This window comes from Clavelina lepadiformis, chromosome 1 (assembly GCF_947623445.1).
Source record: "Clavelina lepadiformis chromosome 1, kaClaLepa1.1, whole genome shotgun sequence".
Classification (NCBI taxonomy): Eukaryota; Metazoa; Chordata; class Ascidiacea; order Aplousobranchia; family Clavelinidae; genus Clavelina; species Clavelina lepadiformis.
In genome coordinates, this window is record NC_135240.1 from 12952525 (window position 1) to 12968539 (window position 16015).

The window sequence follows — 16015 nt, forward strand, 5'->3', positions numbered from 1 at the left end:
CCGATTCTACAACTATTTGAAATAATTTGTTTTGTGACTCGAGTCAAATCAACCGAAATTCCCACGTTACACGAGTCAAGTTGAGTCTTTTAAGCACTAAAACACAAGTCAAGTTTTTCTAGAAAATTGGCTCAAGTCTTTCCATATCTGTCATTACCATCGAACCATTGCGTAATATTTTCTTATTGCACAGCAGCAAAGCTGCATTCTCTATTATTCCCCGTATTACAGTACATTCTTACGTAAGAAGTCACGATTTGTTTTGATTGTGCTGTAATTGTAACATCTCAATCATTTCGATCAGAAGCTTCGAACCTGGGGTAGATGTACCCCAAGTGGTTATTCAAGATCAAGTGCATGGCACTTTTCCGGGGATACTTTAGGTTTAGGAGAACAACAACTACTGTGCAATATATTTATGCCAGGATCCCGGATATTCCCAAACTTTTGACAAAATATTTGTTAAGTTTGTGTGCATAGCAGTGTCATTGAACGCATGTTAATTTCATGTGTATTTCATTTGTCCATGCGTCTTTTTCCAACGCTGTAATTAGGGTACACAGGGGATATAAAATTAAGATCTTGTTTAAAATACTCAAGGGTACATAGAACAAAAGTTAAGAAACCCTGATTGGATGGTCGTATATTATTATCTGTCTTTCATATGCAGGAACTTAGGGCGTATAGCAACTATATAGTAGCTAACAGTTGTTTTTGCATCATTCTCTTATCACACACTGATGAAAGATAGCGTATAGAAAACATTTCAGTTTTTTAGTTATTTTATTAATAAAGCAAAATTATGATCACTGATCATCCTTGCGTTAGTTGTGTGACAGTGCGTATTGCAACATCTTGAAATTTATGATTATCGATTTTATCCATTCTTGAAAATTGTAGTGTCTGTGTAGTATGGCTGAGTCATCAGAAATTACTGTAAACAATTCATTTGTGTAACTTCATAGATGGACCGCTATTGGATGGCCAAAGAAGCTCGAAGATCAAATGGAAACAACATATGCTAGCCTGCAGGAACTGGAGCAACACTTCCACAAGTTACAACTTGCAGATCAGAACAACTTCCAAGACAGACTAGACACATTGCAGGTTTCTATAAAGCTATCTTTATTGGTTTAAACTTTTTCTAAAGTAGTTATTTAGATATTTCTTGAAATACTTTCCTTCAGTTTATTCATGTTTTACTTATAAGTGCCTCCCCTCGCTCCTTGTCGCTTTAAACCTTTTGCTCTGCTGGAAATTTACTTCTGTATGTTTGAGTTTAATTATTGAACTTATAACTACTAAATTTATTTTTAAAATGGTACGAAGGTTTCGATTTGATGTTATTATACCCGCATTGACATTAATTATTTATGCCCTCGCTTATCTTTCATTTGTCAGTTCGACAGGTGTAAGCTAATTACATCTGCGAAAGCGTGGCATTTGTTTGCTTTTTAAGGTGTTTTAATACAGGAACAACAGCCAATCATTATTGCATAAACTTTTTCTCATTTTTCTTTGTTTTATTCCCGATCCAAGTATTTTACGAATGCTTTGTAAAGGCTGATGTAAATATAATGCACATATTACATATGTCCATTAATTAATTATTAATTAAATTATCGATACTGATTTCCGAGAGTATGCCAAGCAATAGTTTTAGTGGTTTTAAAGTTTATTTTGTCTTGTATGACAGATGGTTGTTGCTGGCTTTGCGGCTCACAACGAAATCTTGAAGGCACACGAGGTGGCTAACGAAGTCCGTCGAATCAACAAACAGCTGAAGGAATGTCAAGGCCTTGCTCAAGTTTATAACCAGAGAGAGCGTCTGTTCGGAATGCCTGTTACTAACGTGAGTAATATGACGTCGCAATGGTGCAGTTACGCAACTTTTAGCAACTCTTTTCGCTTTTGTTAGAATTATATTATATTTGGTATAGGTTACCGAAACGTTGTTTATCAAATAACAAGTTTTGCTATTGATATTTTTATGTTCCACCAAAAAATCAGATTTTACAATGCGCATCTTTCAGCTTTGTGTTGAAAGTATAGGCAAAAAATGGCTCTGAAAGTCGAAGGCGTATAGATATAACTGACTCGCACCACCACGAAAGCATTCTGTACTTCTTTATCCAACATCGTTCATTACCGGTTTTTTTATCCGATATTTTTTGAAGCTGTGTAGTCAAATTTTGAATTTTGATATTGTACATAAGCTTTATATTACGTCCAAATTTTACCAGGAATCCAGCAATGTTAATTTTGTTTACAATTTCATATCAATTTAAATTGAGAATGCTTATGGATAATGTGATTTCTTTCTTTTTTGTTTGAGCATCCAGTATAAGGCGCAATGTCACAGATTTGAATTCTGATTAGTTCTTTCATGACTCGTGTTTGAGCACTGACCATGTTGAAAAGGAAAGGTTCATCCATTCAGCAAAGTATTGGTCACCCAAAACCATTATACAGTGTGTAACTCCCAAATCAAAGAATTTTTTTATGGTAGATTAAGCAAGTTTACAATTGTCGAATTATAGCCACACTGGTCGCATTGTGGTAGTGTGTAGTTCATGTTGAAATCAACGACATACTTATCACCATAAAAACATTGTTTATGAGTGAACCTTTTTCTTTTCTTACCCCTGCTCTTATCCGATCTTGTTACGACGTACGTTGTCTGATGGTTTTAGCATAAAGTCGATTTGAGGTTCTTTGATCGAGATCACTCAACTCATCGCATGAGCAAAAAATTAAATCGTGTGAATGTCACAAAAAGCAAATATCTCATTCAAAATAAAGGTTTTGTGGCGGCTCATGACTTACATTTACCCGTTTTTGTTTCTTGCTCATGTTTGCGCACTGGAACGAATAATGCAATGCATTTCCATCGTCACCTGTAGTTGTTTAACCATAGCTTAGGTTACAGTAACTAATCATTTGATTGCTAAACGCTCATGTCAAAACGACGAACTTTGATTTGACTGCTTATTATTTGATTTTCCACTGTCGATATAGAGTACAAGCTAACGCTTTTAAGTTAAGTATAGTTAAAAAAAAATGCTAAGCTTTACTATTTTAGTTTCATGTTAGTTTTCACATTTCTTACATCATGTATTTAGCTGTATTTATTTGTATTTTTTGAACAAATACGTCATACTAATGTTTTTGATATTTTGCATACTGTAGAGTGTAGATAAAAAGAAACACTTCAAAACATTGAGATAATTATAATCATTGAAATTATTTTTTTTGTTTTTTTATATGTTATATCATATCATGTTGATCTTCATCTTTTTCCGTCATCATCATCATCATTATGACATCATTATCCGTCACTTTTGGAACTCTATTGTCAAATGTCATCTTATTTGTTAAAATGTGCTGTAATCCTCAATGATGGTTACGATGCCATTTAACTTGGTTCAATTGTGATGGTTTTTCTACAATCTAACTATCACCATCATCATCCCGCTGTCATCCGTCATCTCGAACAATCCGCATAAACGTTCCACATCGCAGTACGATAAACTGAGTAAGCTGGTCAAAGACTTCCAACCGTACCGAGACCTTTGGACTACAACGTCTGATTGGATCAGATGGCACGAGTCATGGATGAATGATCCTTTGACGTCTATTGACGCCGAACAACTGGAACGGAACGTCAACGACAGCTTTCGTGTTTTGCACAAGTGTGGAAAACAATTCAAGGATATTCCTGGTCGGTTTGTATGAAACGCATATACTGTGGTTAACAGAGCTTTGCATAAAAACCTTTGGCAAATATGTCTTTGTAACTCATGCATTGTTGCAATGCAACATTATGCGTCATGTTTACGTCATAGGTGTCCAACAAGTTTCGCTCCAGATGAAGCAACAAGTGGAAGACTTCAAACCGTTTATTCCGCTCATACAGGGTTTGAGAAACCCTGGTATGCGAATACGTCATTGGGATGCACTTTCCAAGGATTTGGGATTTTCTGTGCAACCCAAAGTAGGCTAAAATTTTCTGCAATTTGCTATCCTGCCTGAATAAATGGTGAAAATATAAACATGTTGTAAGAATACAAGAACAATGCACGATAACATAATGTGGATGCGAATATATTTAAGTCTAACGTTGCATTTGTATCAGCTACAACCGTAGAAAAACATTTCTATTTTTCTATTTTCAAATATCCCAACGTCTTATTTTTGCAGGCTACGCTCACATTCAGCAAGTGCTTGGAGATGAAGTTGGCTGAGCACATCGACAAGATAGCGAAGGTTGCTGAAGTAGCAGGCAAGGAATACAGCATCGAGCAGGCACTTGACAAGATGGAAAAAGAATGGGAACCCATTAACTTTGAGGTTATTTTTATCACCGGGCTTCACGTTACACATTCAAAGCTGTAGGTTATAATATGATATTTTTCTTCAATTATTTTCGATTTTAGGTGAAGCCATATAAAGAAACAGGAACTTTCATCATTAAGTCACCGGAAGAAGCGTCACAATTGCTTGACGATCACATTGTTATGACACAAACGATGTCCTTTTCTCCTTACAAGAAACCGTTTGAAGAGCGTATTAGTACTTGGGAGGGAAAACTGAACATGACACAAGTTAGTGCTTGTTACTTCTGTTTAAATTGCTGCATTATTAAATAGTATGTATGCTCTTTAGCTGACTGTATTAGTAGAGATGTTTATGTATTGGATTAATTATTAAGTGAATTATTTACACGGAGTAGCATCTTACAAGCAAATTGACAATGACCAGTGCTAATTTTAAACATCATTGGCAATGTACTTATTTTTTTATCCAATTTTTCAGGATGTTCTGGATGAATGGTTGGTGTGTCAACGATCCTGGCTCTATCTTGAGCCGATCTTCAGTTCGGAGGACATTAACCGCCAGCTCCCAGTCGAAGGCAAGAGATACCAGACCATGGAGCGCATGTGGAGGAAGATTATGAAGAATGCAAATGAAAACACTCAAGTATATGAAGGAAAATTACGGAGAAAGTTGATAGTTCTTAGCGGATAGTTCTACATGTTTTTGTTAGATTTGGCAGATTGTACAATCTATTTCATTGTTTACCTTTTTTGTAGGTGATCTCACTGTGCTCAGACTCGAGATTGCTTGAGAATCTAAAGGAGTGCAACAAGTTGCTTGAGCAGGTGCAGAAAGGTTTGAGCGAGTATCTTGAAACAAAGAGAGCTGCTTTCCCAAGGTCAGTGACGTGTAACTCAAGAGTGATACGTTTCAAGACAAATATACACTGTACGCTTTATAACTTTTATTGTTGACTTTGCCGTTTGTTCTTTTTTTGAAATGTTTTTGTTTCTTTTTTTAGGTTTTACTTCTTGTCTGATGACGAATTGCTTGAGATATTGTCTCAGACAAAAGATCCAACTGCTGTACAACCTCATCTTAGAAAGTGTTTCGAGAACATTTTCAAGGTGAATGTGTTCATACAAAAGTTTTTTGTGTCGCAAAATATTCAGAAATCCTTTGATGTCTTTCAGTAATTATTATTATCAATGATTGGATTAGTTTTTATTACTTATCAATTGGTATTTAGAAAACGATAATATCTTATCAAAAACATTAATCAATCGGTTGCACAAACATCAATATTTTTTGGATATCAAACAAACTCCTTTTGTCTTCAGATCAAATTCGAATCAGACATGAAGATGACGGAGATGATTTCCGGCGAAGGTGAGAAAGTGGGATTTTCAGAAGATCTCTACCCTACAGGAAACGTCGAGGATTGGCTTGGTGAAGTTGAGAGAGTTATGTTGGAATCAGTCCGGGTTCAATGTGAAAAAGCCGTGAAAGCCTACCCGGAGACAAAGCGAACGGAATGGGTATTAAATTGGCCAGGTAAGTTATTAACAAGATTGGCTACTTTTTTCTACCGGTTAGATCCGAGGGTTTATCAGAATTAATTAGTTGTTGTTTTCAGACATAGAACTATCTTATTTGGTTGGTTATAGGTAAAAGAACATCTTAAAAACTCGAAAGTATCCAAACTGTTTCATAAAATCCAACTTTCTCCTATATTCAAATTTCTTGTGTTTTGTTTTAAGTACATCGATTCTTTTTCTGACCAGGTCAGGTGGTGATTGCTGGTTCCCAAGTCTACTGGGCCAAGATGGTCGAGGAAGCTATAACAGCCGGTAAGCTACCAGAACTTTACGATCGCCTCGTTTCTATGCTTAACGACCTGGTTGGTCTGGTCCGTGGAAAACTGACTGGTCTTCAACGTTTGATGATGTCTGCGCTGATTGTCATTGAGGTTAGCATGCTAATCTATAACGTCGTGCTCACGCCATGGTTTGGCAAGCGCTGGAAATACATTAATATTTGCCTTTTTCTGTTTGCAGGTCCATGCTCGTGACGTGGTTGGCAATTTGTGCGAAGAGCAGGTGAAGACTGTAAACGATTTCGAATGGATTAGTCAAATTAGGTAAGAACGCTTTGTCTGTCAGAGCATGCTTGCATATGGGAACGATTACTATATGTTACAAAAGTCTGCTAATTTTTAGAGGTGTTACTTCTGTTGCAAGGCTTCACACTATTTGTATGCTCTATGCCTATGGGTTACACTGTAAAAGAGTCAAGGTATTTTATGTTTTTGTAGGTATTACTGGACTAACTCTCACATGTTTGTCCGAGCTGTAAATGCTGAGTTTCCATATGGATACGAATATCTCGGCAATACCGGTCGATTGGTGATCACACCACTAACTGACAGGTAACTTACTTGCCTAGTAGTTTTGACAACATTCTTTTAGAGTTAGACCAATTGAAGTAAAACATTCGTATTATAGATGCTATCTTACATTGACCGGTGCGCTGCATTTGAAATTCGGCGGTGCTCCCGCTGGACCGGCTGGAACAGGGAAAACCGAAACGACGAAAGATCTTGGAAAAGCGCTCGCCATTCAGACGGTCGTCTTCAACTGCAGTGACCAGCTTGATTTTATGGCTATGGGCAAATTCTTCAAAGGACTTGCTAGTTCAGGGGCCTGGGCTTGTTTTGACGAATTCAACAGAATTGATATTGAGGTGAGCTCGTTACAAACAAAGTCTTGCTCTATCTTAATATGGTCTTGTGAAAAAGTGAACGACTTTGCAAATGTGTCACAGGCATTGTTTTAATAGTGACTCAGACATATAGATCTAACAGGAAAATGTAGTGGAATTTCATAATGAGAAAAATGGATAATTGTTCAGGTGTACTTGCAATACATACATACGTCCAACATCTACGTTTGTTGTTCAGGTATTATCTGTGGTAGCTCAGCAGATTGCTACAATTCAGAGCGCTCAAGTTGCTCGGGTTGACAGATTCATGTTTGAAGGAGTCGAAATTTCGCTTAAAACATCTTGCGCTGTCTTTATCACCATGAACCCTGGTTATGCTGGGCGTACAGAATTGCCAGATAACTTGAAGGTACTTATGCATGAAATTCTTATTCGGTAAATTAACATTTTCTTTGTTTCCATTTTGTTTTTACCCCTTCTGTTTGGATATAAAAAGTATCTACTTCTACTACAACTAGGCTCTCTTCCGACCTGTTGCTATGATGGTACCAGACTATGCCATGATTGCTGAGATTTCGCTTTACAGTTTTGGTTTCAGCAATGCCAAGGTAACCACTTTGATGCTGTTTGTTGTATTCTGGTTTTTACCAAAAATTTTCCATTTCTTTTCATTAGCACCTGGCCAAGAAAATTGTCACAACTTTCAAGCTGTCTTCAGAACAACTCAGTTCGCAAGATCATTATGACTTTGGAATGAGGGCAGTGAAAACTGTCATTTCAGCTGCAGGTATGCTTGCAATTTAATTATTGATTGTGTATTACATCAGTGTACCATGAACACCATGCTCCAATAGAATTCTTCCTTCTGTATGCGGAAATTTAACCATAAAATTTGATAAGAGTAATGGGTGGTGTAAAACTATGGACTTCTTATTTTCAGGCAACCTTAAGCGTGAACATCCTGATATGGATGAGGAGGTAATTTGCCTTCGTGCTATCCGAGATGTCAATGTGCCGAAATTTCTTTTGGACGATCTCAAGCTCTTCCGAGGTATTGTGTCAGATCTCTTCCCTAAGATCAAGGAAGAGGCAATTGATTACGGAATCCTCATGGACTCAATTAAGGATTCTTGCCCTAAACTCGGAGTGCAGGAAGTGGAAGGTAAAAATCCATCAAGAACTTTGAGATTCCTTGTATAATTAAGTAAAAACATGAATCCAATATCTTCAGCGTCAGGTTAACCTTACTTATCAAATGCAGGGTTTGTCACAAAATGCATTCAGCTCTACGAAACCACTGTGGTACGTCATGGACTTATGTTGGTTGGTCCGACATGCTCAGGAAAGACAAAGTGCTATAATGTGCTTGCCAAAGCTCTGACTCAACTTAAAGGTCAACCTTCGATAAGCGGAGGAAATTACGAAGCTGTGCATGTGAGATGTAGCCATGTTTACATACTCTTTTGTCTTCATGATTTTCAATCGCGATTTTTCTATTCTGTTAACCTTCAGTATTTACCCTGAAAAATGTTTTACTGCTTCTTAGGCAAACATATTGAACCCTAAGTCAATTACAATGGGTCAGTTATATGGTGAATTTGACCCGATGACCCACGAATGGACAGACGGTATCTTGTCCACGTTGATACGACAGGGCGTGGCAGCCACGGACGCAGATAAGCGATGGTGAAATTTTTGGATTTATTTTGCCCAAGAGTTTATTGAATTATTTTATTTTGTGCTAAATGTTAAAATGATTTAAAAGTTCATATTTTTCAATTGGTTCTAGTACTGAGACTTACCTCCCATTTCGCTTTATTTTTGCGCTTGATGCTTTTTTGTTGCTTGATTAAAAACATAGGTACATGTTTGACGGTCCAGTCGATGCTGTTTGGATTGAAAATATGAACACGGTGCTGGATGACAACAAAAAATTGTGTCTGAGCAGTGGTGAAATTATCAAGCTCACTGCCCACATGACAATGATGTTTGAGGTGCTCATTTGTCGATTGCTCTTAAATATTTGGAAATCCACTGCACTTGAAACAATTGCACCGCACTGCGCAATGTTTTTTTTTTAATTTTTGAAAAAAATAACTTTTCTTCCCCCATCTTTCTTCTCATATCATTTCTCACCTATTATATTTAGGTCGCTGATCTTGCTGTGGCGTCTCCAGCCACAGTATCAAGATGTGGTATGGTGTACCTTGAACCTGGATACATTGGGCTTGCTCCTTTTGTTTACTGCTGGCTTAAGCGGGTACCTGATGCCATATTTCCATACATTGATAAGCTTCAGAGCCTTTTTGACCGATTTCTGGAGGTAATATAAGGCCAATATTTGTTTCGTATTTTACCAAGCTTTAGTGTTTTTTATGTCTTCTTACAGCAAGTATAATGTAAAACTGAATACCGGTACATTTATTTAGGTTACGTTTTTCACTCACCGAGGCTTAGATTATCACGATATTTTCAATATTTAAACGATTCAATCAATTAAGCATCTATTTAATCGGCAACCGATAATCAACAATACTATTTCGTCTGCAGTCGTCAGTGCAGTTCATGCGAAAAAACATGAAAGAGATTGTTTCATCTGTCAATGCAAATCTCACCTTCAGTCTTCTCAATTTCCTAGATTGCTTTTTTGCCCCGCTCATACCTAAAGAAGTGAGTACAGATGTTAAAACTATTTCAAAACTTTAAATACTGTAACCTACTACATGTACATATTCTCAGAGATAAATAATTTAATTTTTGAAACATAAATCTTTTCAAGCATATTACTTTTGGTATTAAACGATGGTAGCTTTGTGTTTTTCATTCCTGAACATTCATTTTATCAATGCCAAGACAGTTATTAGTAGTGTATTAAGTCTAATAGCTTTCACGCAGAAAACAGACAGTCATCAGCTGGCTGTGTTATGTGCAAAACTAGAAATTTGTATGTTCGAAACATGATCTTTCTTGATCATAAATGAGTTTTTAATAGTAAATAAGTCCTAACCTGGTTTAGCTGAATTCTTTTCGTGAGTTTTTCGTTGTTTGGAAAATTAAAAATATTACGAAAAGTAACATTGGTTTATTGTGTAAATAACAATTTTCAACCAAGGGTGAAGCTGCACTCCGCGAAAAAGCTAAGAAAGACCCGAGATTTGCAAAATACTTATCAGTCGTAAGTTGAGCTCGCTAAAGCCTGCAACCTTTGCACTCTTGCATGACCAACAAATTACCTTTATGTTTAATCAGGCACTCTTAAAGACTTTTGTTCGATATGGTTTGATATTGCTGTATAGTCAATTATTCACTTTTTCGATGTGATGTTTCCATCTGGAGACTTTTATTAATATGACTATTCCACAGTTGGCTATTTCCTTTAGGTAGATTTCCAGAGTTTATTGATTAGTAACTATATGAATGACAATTGAATGAATGGAAACATATAAGCACTGTTGTATTTAGTAGCATGAACAAGATTGTTTAACGTTTTAAAAATTTGATTGTAGCTGATTGCATGACTTTTGCATGACAATGTTTATAACCAATACCACCTTGCAATTAGAATATTATGGTGGTTTCTTCCAAAGCGTTGGTGGAGGCCAGCGAAGGAAAACTATTCTATTTTCTTCCTAGTTGTGTTCTTGACTGGCCAAAAGTCATATTTCTCTTGTTCATTCTTCAATTTAACATGCAGGAGCGTTGGTTTCTTGATAGAATTCACTAAGGCATTTTAACATATCGAACTTTCATGGTGTAGGGTGACCCTACGTTGACCGAGGCCCAGCTTGCCAGGGTGGTAGATCTTATCGAACCCTGGTTTTTCTTTGCTCTTATTTGGAGTGTCGGAGGCACGACTGATAATGAAGGACGCGTCAAATTTTCTGAGTACCTTAGAGGAAGGATGACCGAGGAAAATGTAAGCTAAAATTGAAAACATATCATTTTTACAACATTTTCTGCCAGCAGCTTCATTACAGTAAAATATATGACTATTTTCCACAAATTGACCAGTTGTGTAAACACAAATGCCCAAACTATTTAGAGGTTTTTTGCTTTTCTAGATTGCGCTCCAATTCCCTGAAGCTGGTTCCGTCTACGATTATCAACTGGATGATGCAGGTATTACCAAAACGTCATCGGAAGGAGATCTAGATGATGAAGATAGCGGCGGCACTACATCACAGGAGGTATCCAGCTTGATCAATTACAACAAACAAGCCACATGATTCAGTGATTAATGCACTAGTGTAAAGCCGACCACAATTTTCTTATTTTTGAAAAATCTTATCCGGTAATTTTGATTCGGGTAATCTGTTAAATATATTCTGCTCTTTCTCAATTAAGGTGCACTGGAAGAACTGGATGGAGAGTGCTCCGAATTTTCAAATTACTCCAAGTACGCCATACGCAGACATCATTGTACCTACTATTGACACGATAAGAACTTCACTACTTATTGAAATGCTCGCTATGCATAAGAAACAGGTAATTAGGTTGTTACTTATTATAGGACATTTTGTAAACTTTGCTATTACTCAAACACATAGGTTTTAGTTCTAGTGCCTTCCTCCTTTTCCGAATTTTTGTTCTAAGCTTGAAAACATATCCTGTGTACAATTGGACACACTACTAACAGCTGGTAAATGTATTTGTAAATCACTATCTGTGTGATCCATTAGATTCTTACAGTTGGTCCGACCGGCACAGGTAAAACAGTTGTACTGGCAGAAAAACTGTTGAAAGGAATGCCGGCGGAATATATTCCCAACTTTATGATGTTTTCAGCTAAAACATCAGCCAATCAGACGCAGGTAATCATCAATGTTAAAAAAATTGAAGCAAAATATCCCATTAATTATAACACGTTTACTGATTTTTCACAGGGTTTTAACTTTTTTATGTTGTTGTTCTTGCGCCACTTTTTGAAACATTTCATGCTATGATAGTCAACTTATGCAAATTGATAAAATGATTAAACCGGAAATTTTTTATTATTTTACGTAATTTCTAATTTTTTTATTTTTTTTAAAGGATTTGATTGATGGGAAGCTTGACAAACGCAGAAAAGGTGTCTTTGCTCCTCCCCTGGGTAAGTACGCCATCTTCTTCATCGATGATTTGAACATGCCTGCGTTGGAGAAATATGGTGCACAGCCCCCCATAGAATTAATCAGACAGTGGATGGACCACAATGGTTGGTATGACAGGAAAGCAATAGGTAAGCCAGCGATGTTTCTATACCAAATTAGAGCCAGCAGAGTTTTAGGTTTTGCATCTTTCAAACTTTAACACTTTTCACAAACTGTGTTAGCCTCTGGTCCCTAAATACAGTAACTTTTTACAGAATGCTAAATCATTTTGAAATTTATCCTACGTTAGTTTGGTTTTGCTGTTCGATTTAATTATGTTATTTGCTTGACAAGGTTCATTCCGTACCCTCGTGGATATATCGTTCCTCTGCGCCATGGGGCCTCCTGGCGGGGGTCGTAACCCTATCACTGCTCGTCTTCTGCGTCATTTCAACTACATTGCTTGCACTGAGATGGAAATGGAAAGCAAATCTCGAATTTTCAATTCTATTGTATCAAGCTGGTTATGTGAGTGAAACCGTTTAAATTAGGCAATAGCAAAAAATATAATTAACTAAAATTTTTTTTTTTTATTACTTATATATAATTATTTTTAGTGCGTTGTAAAAATAGAGTGGGAGATGCTGAAGAGGAGATTAGCATTAGTTAAAGTTTTCCATTTTTATGATCATCCAGTGTAGTAGTTGTATGGAAAGATTTAACAGTAGATTTTTTATTGTTACTTTTAATGTTTTTAATGACTTCTGTTTCTTCAGGGGGATCTAGAAGCGTTATCAACCAGAACAGTGAGTGTAGATAAAGTTCGTAGTTTAGATACATAGAAAGCACAAGAAACATTTGTTCAGACAAAATAGTTTTATGCATAAATACTCAGCGCTTAGTAATAGATACAGGCAGGTGGTTTAGTAAATTTATCATTTCCAGCAAATCTGCTTTCCACCCTTCAACAAATAGGTTTGTTTAGATAAAAAAAATTGTCAAATTCAGAGTTTAACAATTTCATTTTTATTTGGCCGTACAATGTCATTATGTCAGGGGCCTCCCGACGCGAGAATAATTCAAATTCCGTTGAATTCTTGCTAAGAATGTTTGACAATTTCATCCCTTTTGTTCAACAATTATGCCCAAACTAGCTCAAATTCAAAATTATCCAAATATCAGAACTATTGGCAGATCTTAGTTTGTGTGGAGCTAGCTCTTTTGAAGTGAGATTATTCCGGTGTAGGTATACACGTATCTATTTCATCCTATATCAATTACTGCATGCCAAAAAACATTGTAAAGTTTTTCTTTTTGTTGGATTTTAGCTCCAGCATCGGAGGAAATTCGGAGTTTGTGCAATGAACTTGTCAATTGCACAATCCACGTTTATGACCTCATCACAAATCAGCTTCTTCCGACGCCAGCGAAGTCCCACTACACTTTCAATCTTCGCGATCTTTCCAAAGTCTTCCAAGGCATGCTCATGATGGATGTAGGCAAAATTGAGGTAATACATCAACTTACACTGTCTGGCAGAATAAAGCCATTCGATAGTTTTCTGTTTTACTAAATGTATATTGAAACTGTACTCGGACGAAACCAACGAAAGCTGTGTTCAACTCAGCAAATTTGATTTTGGTTTTTAGGTATTATTGTATTGTATGTTAGTTGGCATTTTTTATCCGTACATAAAACCCAATCATATCTGCTTTGCTTTGTTTGTTTTAATTGAGGGATACGCTGTTTCTTTTAGAGCAAAGAGATGCTTCTGAGGCTATGGTACCATGAGAGTTGTAGAGTTTTCCAAGATCGTTTAGTAAGCGTCGAAGACAGGAACTGGTTTTCTGATCAGCTGGAGAACAAGATTAAGGACGTCTTTAAGGTGGCTTAACTTTTTTTCCGTTTTTTCTATTTTCCTTTTATCAAATAGCATTATGGTTTGCTCTTTTTTTGCTTTCAGCTTGATGTAGACGCCGTGCTTCCTCTGCGACCAGTCCTTTTTGGCGACTTCCTTAACCCGAACTCTGATGTTAAGCTGTATAACTATGTGGAAAATCATGCACAGGTTTTTAGACGCTATGAACTAAAAACGTAAAACGTATTTCACTAAAATCGTTCATATAGTTTATTGACAAAAAACATTTTTTCTGTCTGCACAAATTACAATGAGTAGTTCCTATCTCGTTCGATTCAATTTTATGAAAATTTTTCATCAGTGTTTTCATCGTGTATAGTTAAAGACAGTGATGGAGGACTTTTTGGAAGATTACAACCAAGTGAACACGGCTCAGATGAAGCTTGTGCTCTTCTTGGACGCGGTCCAACATGTCTGCCGCATCTCTCGCATCATCCGACAGCCTCTTGGAAATGCTCTTCTTCTTGGAGTTGGTGGAAGTGGACGACAGAGTCTTTCAAGGCTTGCTACTCACATGTGCGGAGATATATTACATATTACCGTACCTGCTAATGGGAAATACCTTTAATGCAAATTAATTCCATTAAACTTTTAAAATTCGTTTTTGGTTTCCTCAGGGCTAAATTTTACTTTTGCACTCATATCTAAATCAACATACTGCATAATTATGTAACCTACAAAAATATGGTATAACAACTGTAACGTAATGCTGTATATGACAGATTTACCAATTGATAAAATTTTTAGAGCTGATTATGAATTGTTCCAAATTGAACTTGCCAAAAACTATGGAGTTACAGAATGGAGAGAGGACATAAAGAACTGTATGCTGAAGGCAGGCTTGCAGAATCAGCTGATAACGTTTCTTTTCAGTGACACACAGATAAAGAGCGAATCATTCTTAGAGGTGAAATATGTTTCGTTAAGCAGAAAATGTTTTCTGTTAATTACGTATGTATCTATCTATCTAGTTATTTACAAAATAGGTCACTGTAATGTTTATCAGTCTTATTAGTTAGTTGAATGTTGCTTTGGTTTAGCAGTAAATGTCTTGTTTTTATCAGGATTTAAATAATATTCTTAACTCTGGAGATGTGCCCAACATATATGGGTTTGACGACCAAGACAACATCTTTAACGCGATGAAACCGATAGTAATGGACCAAGGTCTTCCACCGACCAAGTCCAATTTATTTAACGCTTTCACTAAACGTGTCCGAGCCAACCTACATACTATTGTTTGCATGAGGTTTGCTATATAAAGTTCATCAAGTTTTATTTTATGTATCTACGTCAGACATCCTGAAATTACCTGTTTCCCAAATACACTTGCTACTTTAGCCATTCTAGCATTTCAGTTTACTTGTTTGGGTAACTTTATTATTTAAAATACTGCCTTACTTCTTTATAATCTTAGATTGTTTAGTTAAACGAACTTTCTTATACTTTCAGTCCGATTGGAGAAGTCTTCAGAGCTCGCTTACGTATGTTCCCATCATTGATCACGTGCTGCACAATTGATTGGTTCAGTGAATGGCCAGATGAAGCGCTGCAAAGCGTTGCTTACACTTTCTTGGGAGAAATCACCCACATCGATACATCTGACGAAAAACTTATGAAAGGTATTATGCTATTCGGCATATTACGTGGACATCGCATTTATTTTGGCTAATCAGCATCATTATGACGTGATCATAACTTATTGTCTGTTCTGTGATGTAGGTATGGTTGATATGTGTGTCATCTTCCATCAGTCAGTGGCTGCCCAATCCAAACGCTTTTTGGTCGAGATGTCTCGTCACAATTACGTCACCCCAACGTCATATCTGGAACTGCTTGGCATATTCAGTAAACTGATAGGGATGAAAATTGATGAGTTAACCACGAATAAGAATCGCATGAAGATTGGTTTGGACAAGGTAAAGTAATTGAGATCAACCCATGTACTATACCTGTTTTGGTGTAACATTGTAAGTCTATTATAAAAGTC

General features: G+C 36.6%; 1 protein-coding gene across 5 annotated transcripts in view; it reads left to right on the forward strand.

The window, feature by feature from the left end:
* Positions 1 to 16015, forward strand: part of LOC143473202 (dynein axonemal heavy chain 1-like) — a 42649-nt gene that overhangs the window by 15255 nt on the left and 11379 nt on the right. For 2 of the 5 annotated variants that reach the window (XM_076970083.1, XM_076970082.1), the window contains 39 exons: positions 966 to 1107; positions 1697 to 1852; positions 3523 to 3721; positions 3846 to 3994; positions 4201 to 4350; positions 4437 to 4604; positions 4816 to 4980; positions 5094 to 5215; positions 5339 to 5444; positions 5658 to 5871; positions 6102 to 6286; positions 6375 to 6457; positions 6632 to 6745; positions 6822 to 7059; positions 7277 to 7447; positions 7557 to 7646; positions 7714 to 7825; positions 7979 to 8200; positions 8300 to 8472; positions 8585 to 8724; positions 8900 to 9032; positions 9188 to 9361; positions 9589 to 9708; positions 10151 to 10213; positions 10796 to 10954; positions 11100 to 11225; positions 11383 to 11523; positions 11718 to 11849; positions 12070 to 12256; positions 12462 to 12635; positions 12884 to 12913; positions 13436 to 13617; positions 13864 to 13992; positions 14071 to 14175; positions 14345 to 14541; positions 14773 to 14932; positions 15090 to 15274; positions 15478 to 15647; positions 15748 to 15944. In XM_076970083.1, coding sequence (XP_076826198.1) covers positions 966 to 1107; positions 1697 to 1852; positions 3523 to 3721; positions 3846 to 3994; positions 4201 to 4350; positions 4437 to 4604; positions 4816 to 4980; positions 5094 to 5215; positions 5339 to 5444; positions 5658 to 5871; positions 6102 to 6286; positions 6375 to 6457; positions 6632 to 6745; positions 6822 to 7059; positions 7277 to 7447; positions 7557 to 7646; positions 7714 to 7825; positions 7979 to 8200; positions 8300 to 8472; positions 8585 to 8724; positions 8900 to 9032; positions 9188 to 9361; positions 9589 to 9708; positions 10151 to 10213; positions 10796 to 10954; positions 11100 to 11225; positions 11383 to 11523; positions 11718 to 11849; positions 12070 to 12256; positions 12462 to 12635; positions 12884 to 12913; positions 13436 to 13617; positions 13864 to 13992; positions 14071 to 14175; positions 14345 to 14541; positions 14773 to 14932; positions 15090 to 15274; positions 15478 to 15647; positions 15748 to 15944 — 5863 coding nt within the window. The remainder of the gene's footprint in view (positions 1 to 965; positions 1108 to 1696; positions 1853 to 3522; positions 3722 to 3845; positions 3995 to 4200; positions 4351 to 4436; positions 4605 to 4815; positions 4981 to 5093; positions 5216 to 5338; positions 5445 to 5657; positions 5872 to 6101; positions 6287 to 6374; positions 6458 to 6631; positions 6746 to 6821; positions 7060 to 7276; positions 7448 to 7556; positions 7647 to 7713; positions 7826 to 7978; positions 8201 to 8299; positions 8473 to 8584; positions 8725 to 8899; positions 9033 to 9187; positions 9362 to 9588; positions 9709 to 10150; positions 10214 to 10795; positions 10955 to 11099; positions 11226 to 11382; positions 11524 to 11717; positions 11850 to 12069; positions 12257 to 12461; positions 12636 to 12883; positions 12914 to 13435; positions 13618 to 13863; positions 13993 to 14070; positions 14176 to 14344; positions 14542 to 14772; positions 14933 to 15089; positions 15275 to 15477; positions 15648 to 15747; positions 15945 to 16015) is intronic. The other 3 variants (XM_076970085.1, XM_076970086.1, XM_076970087.1) reach the window with 3 other exon arrangements.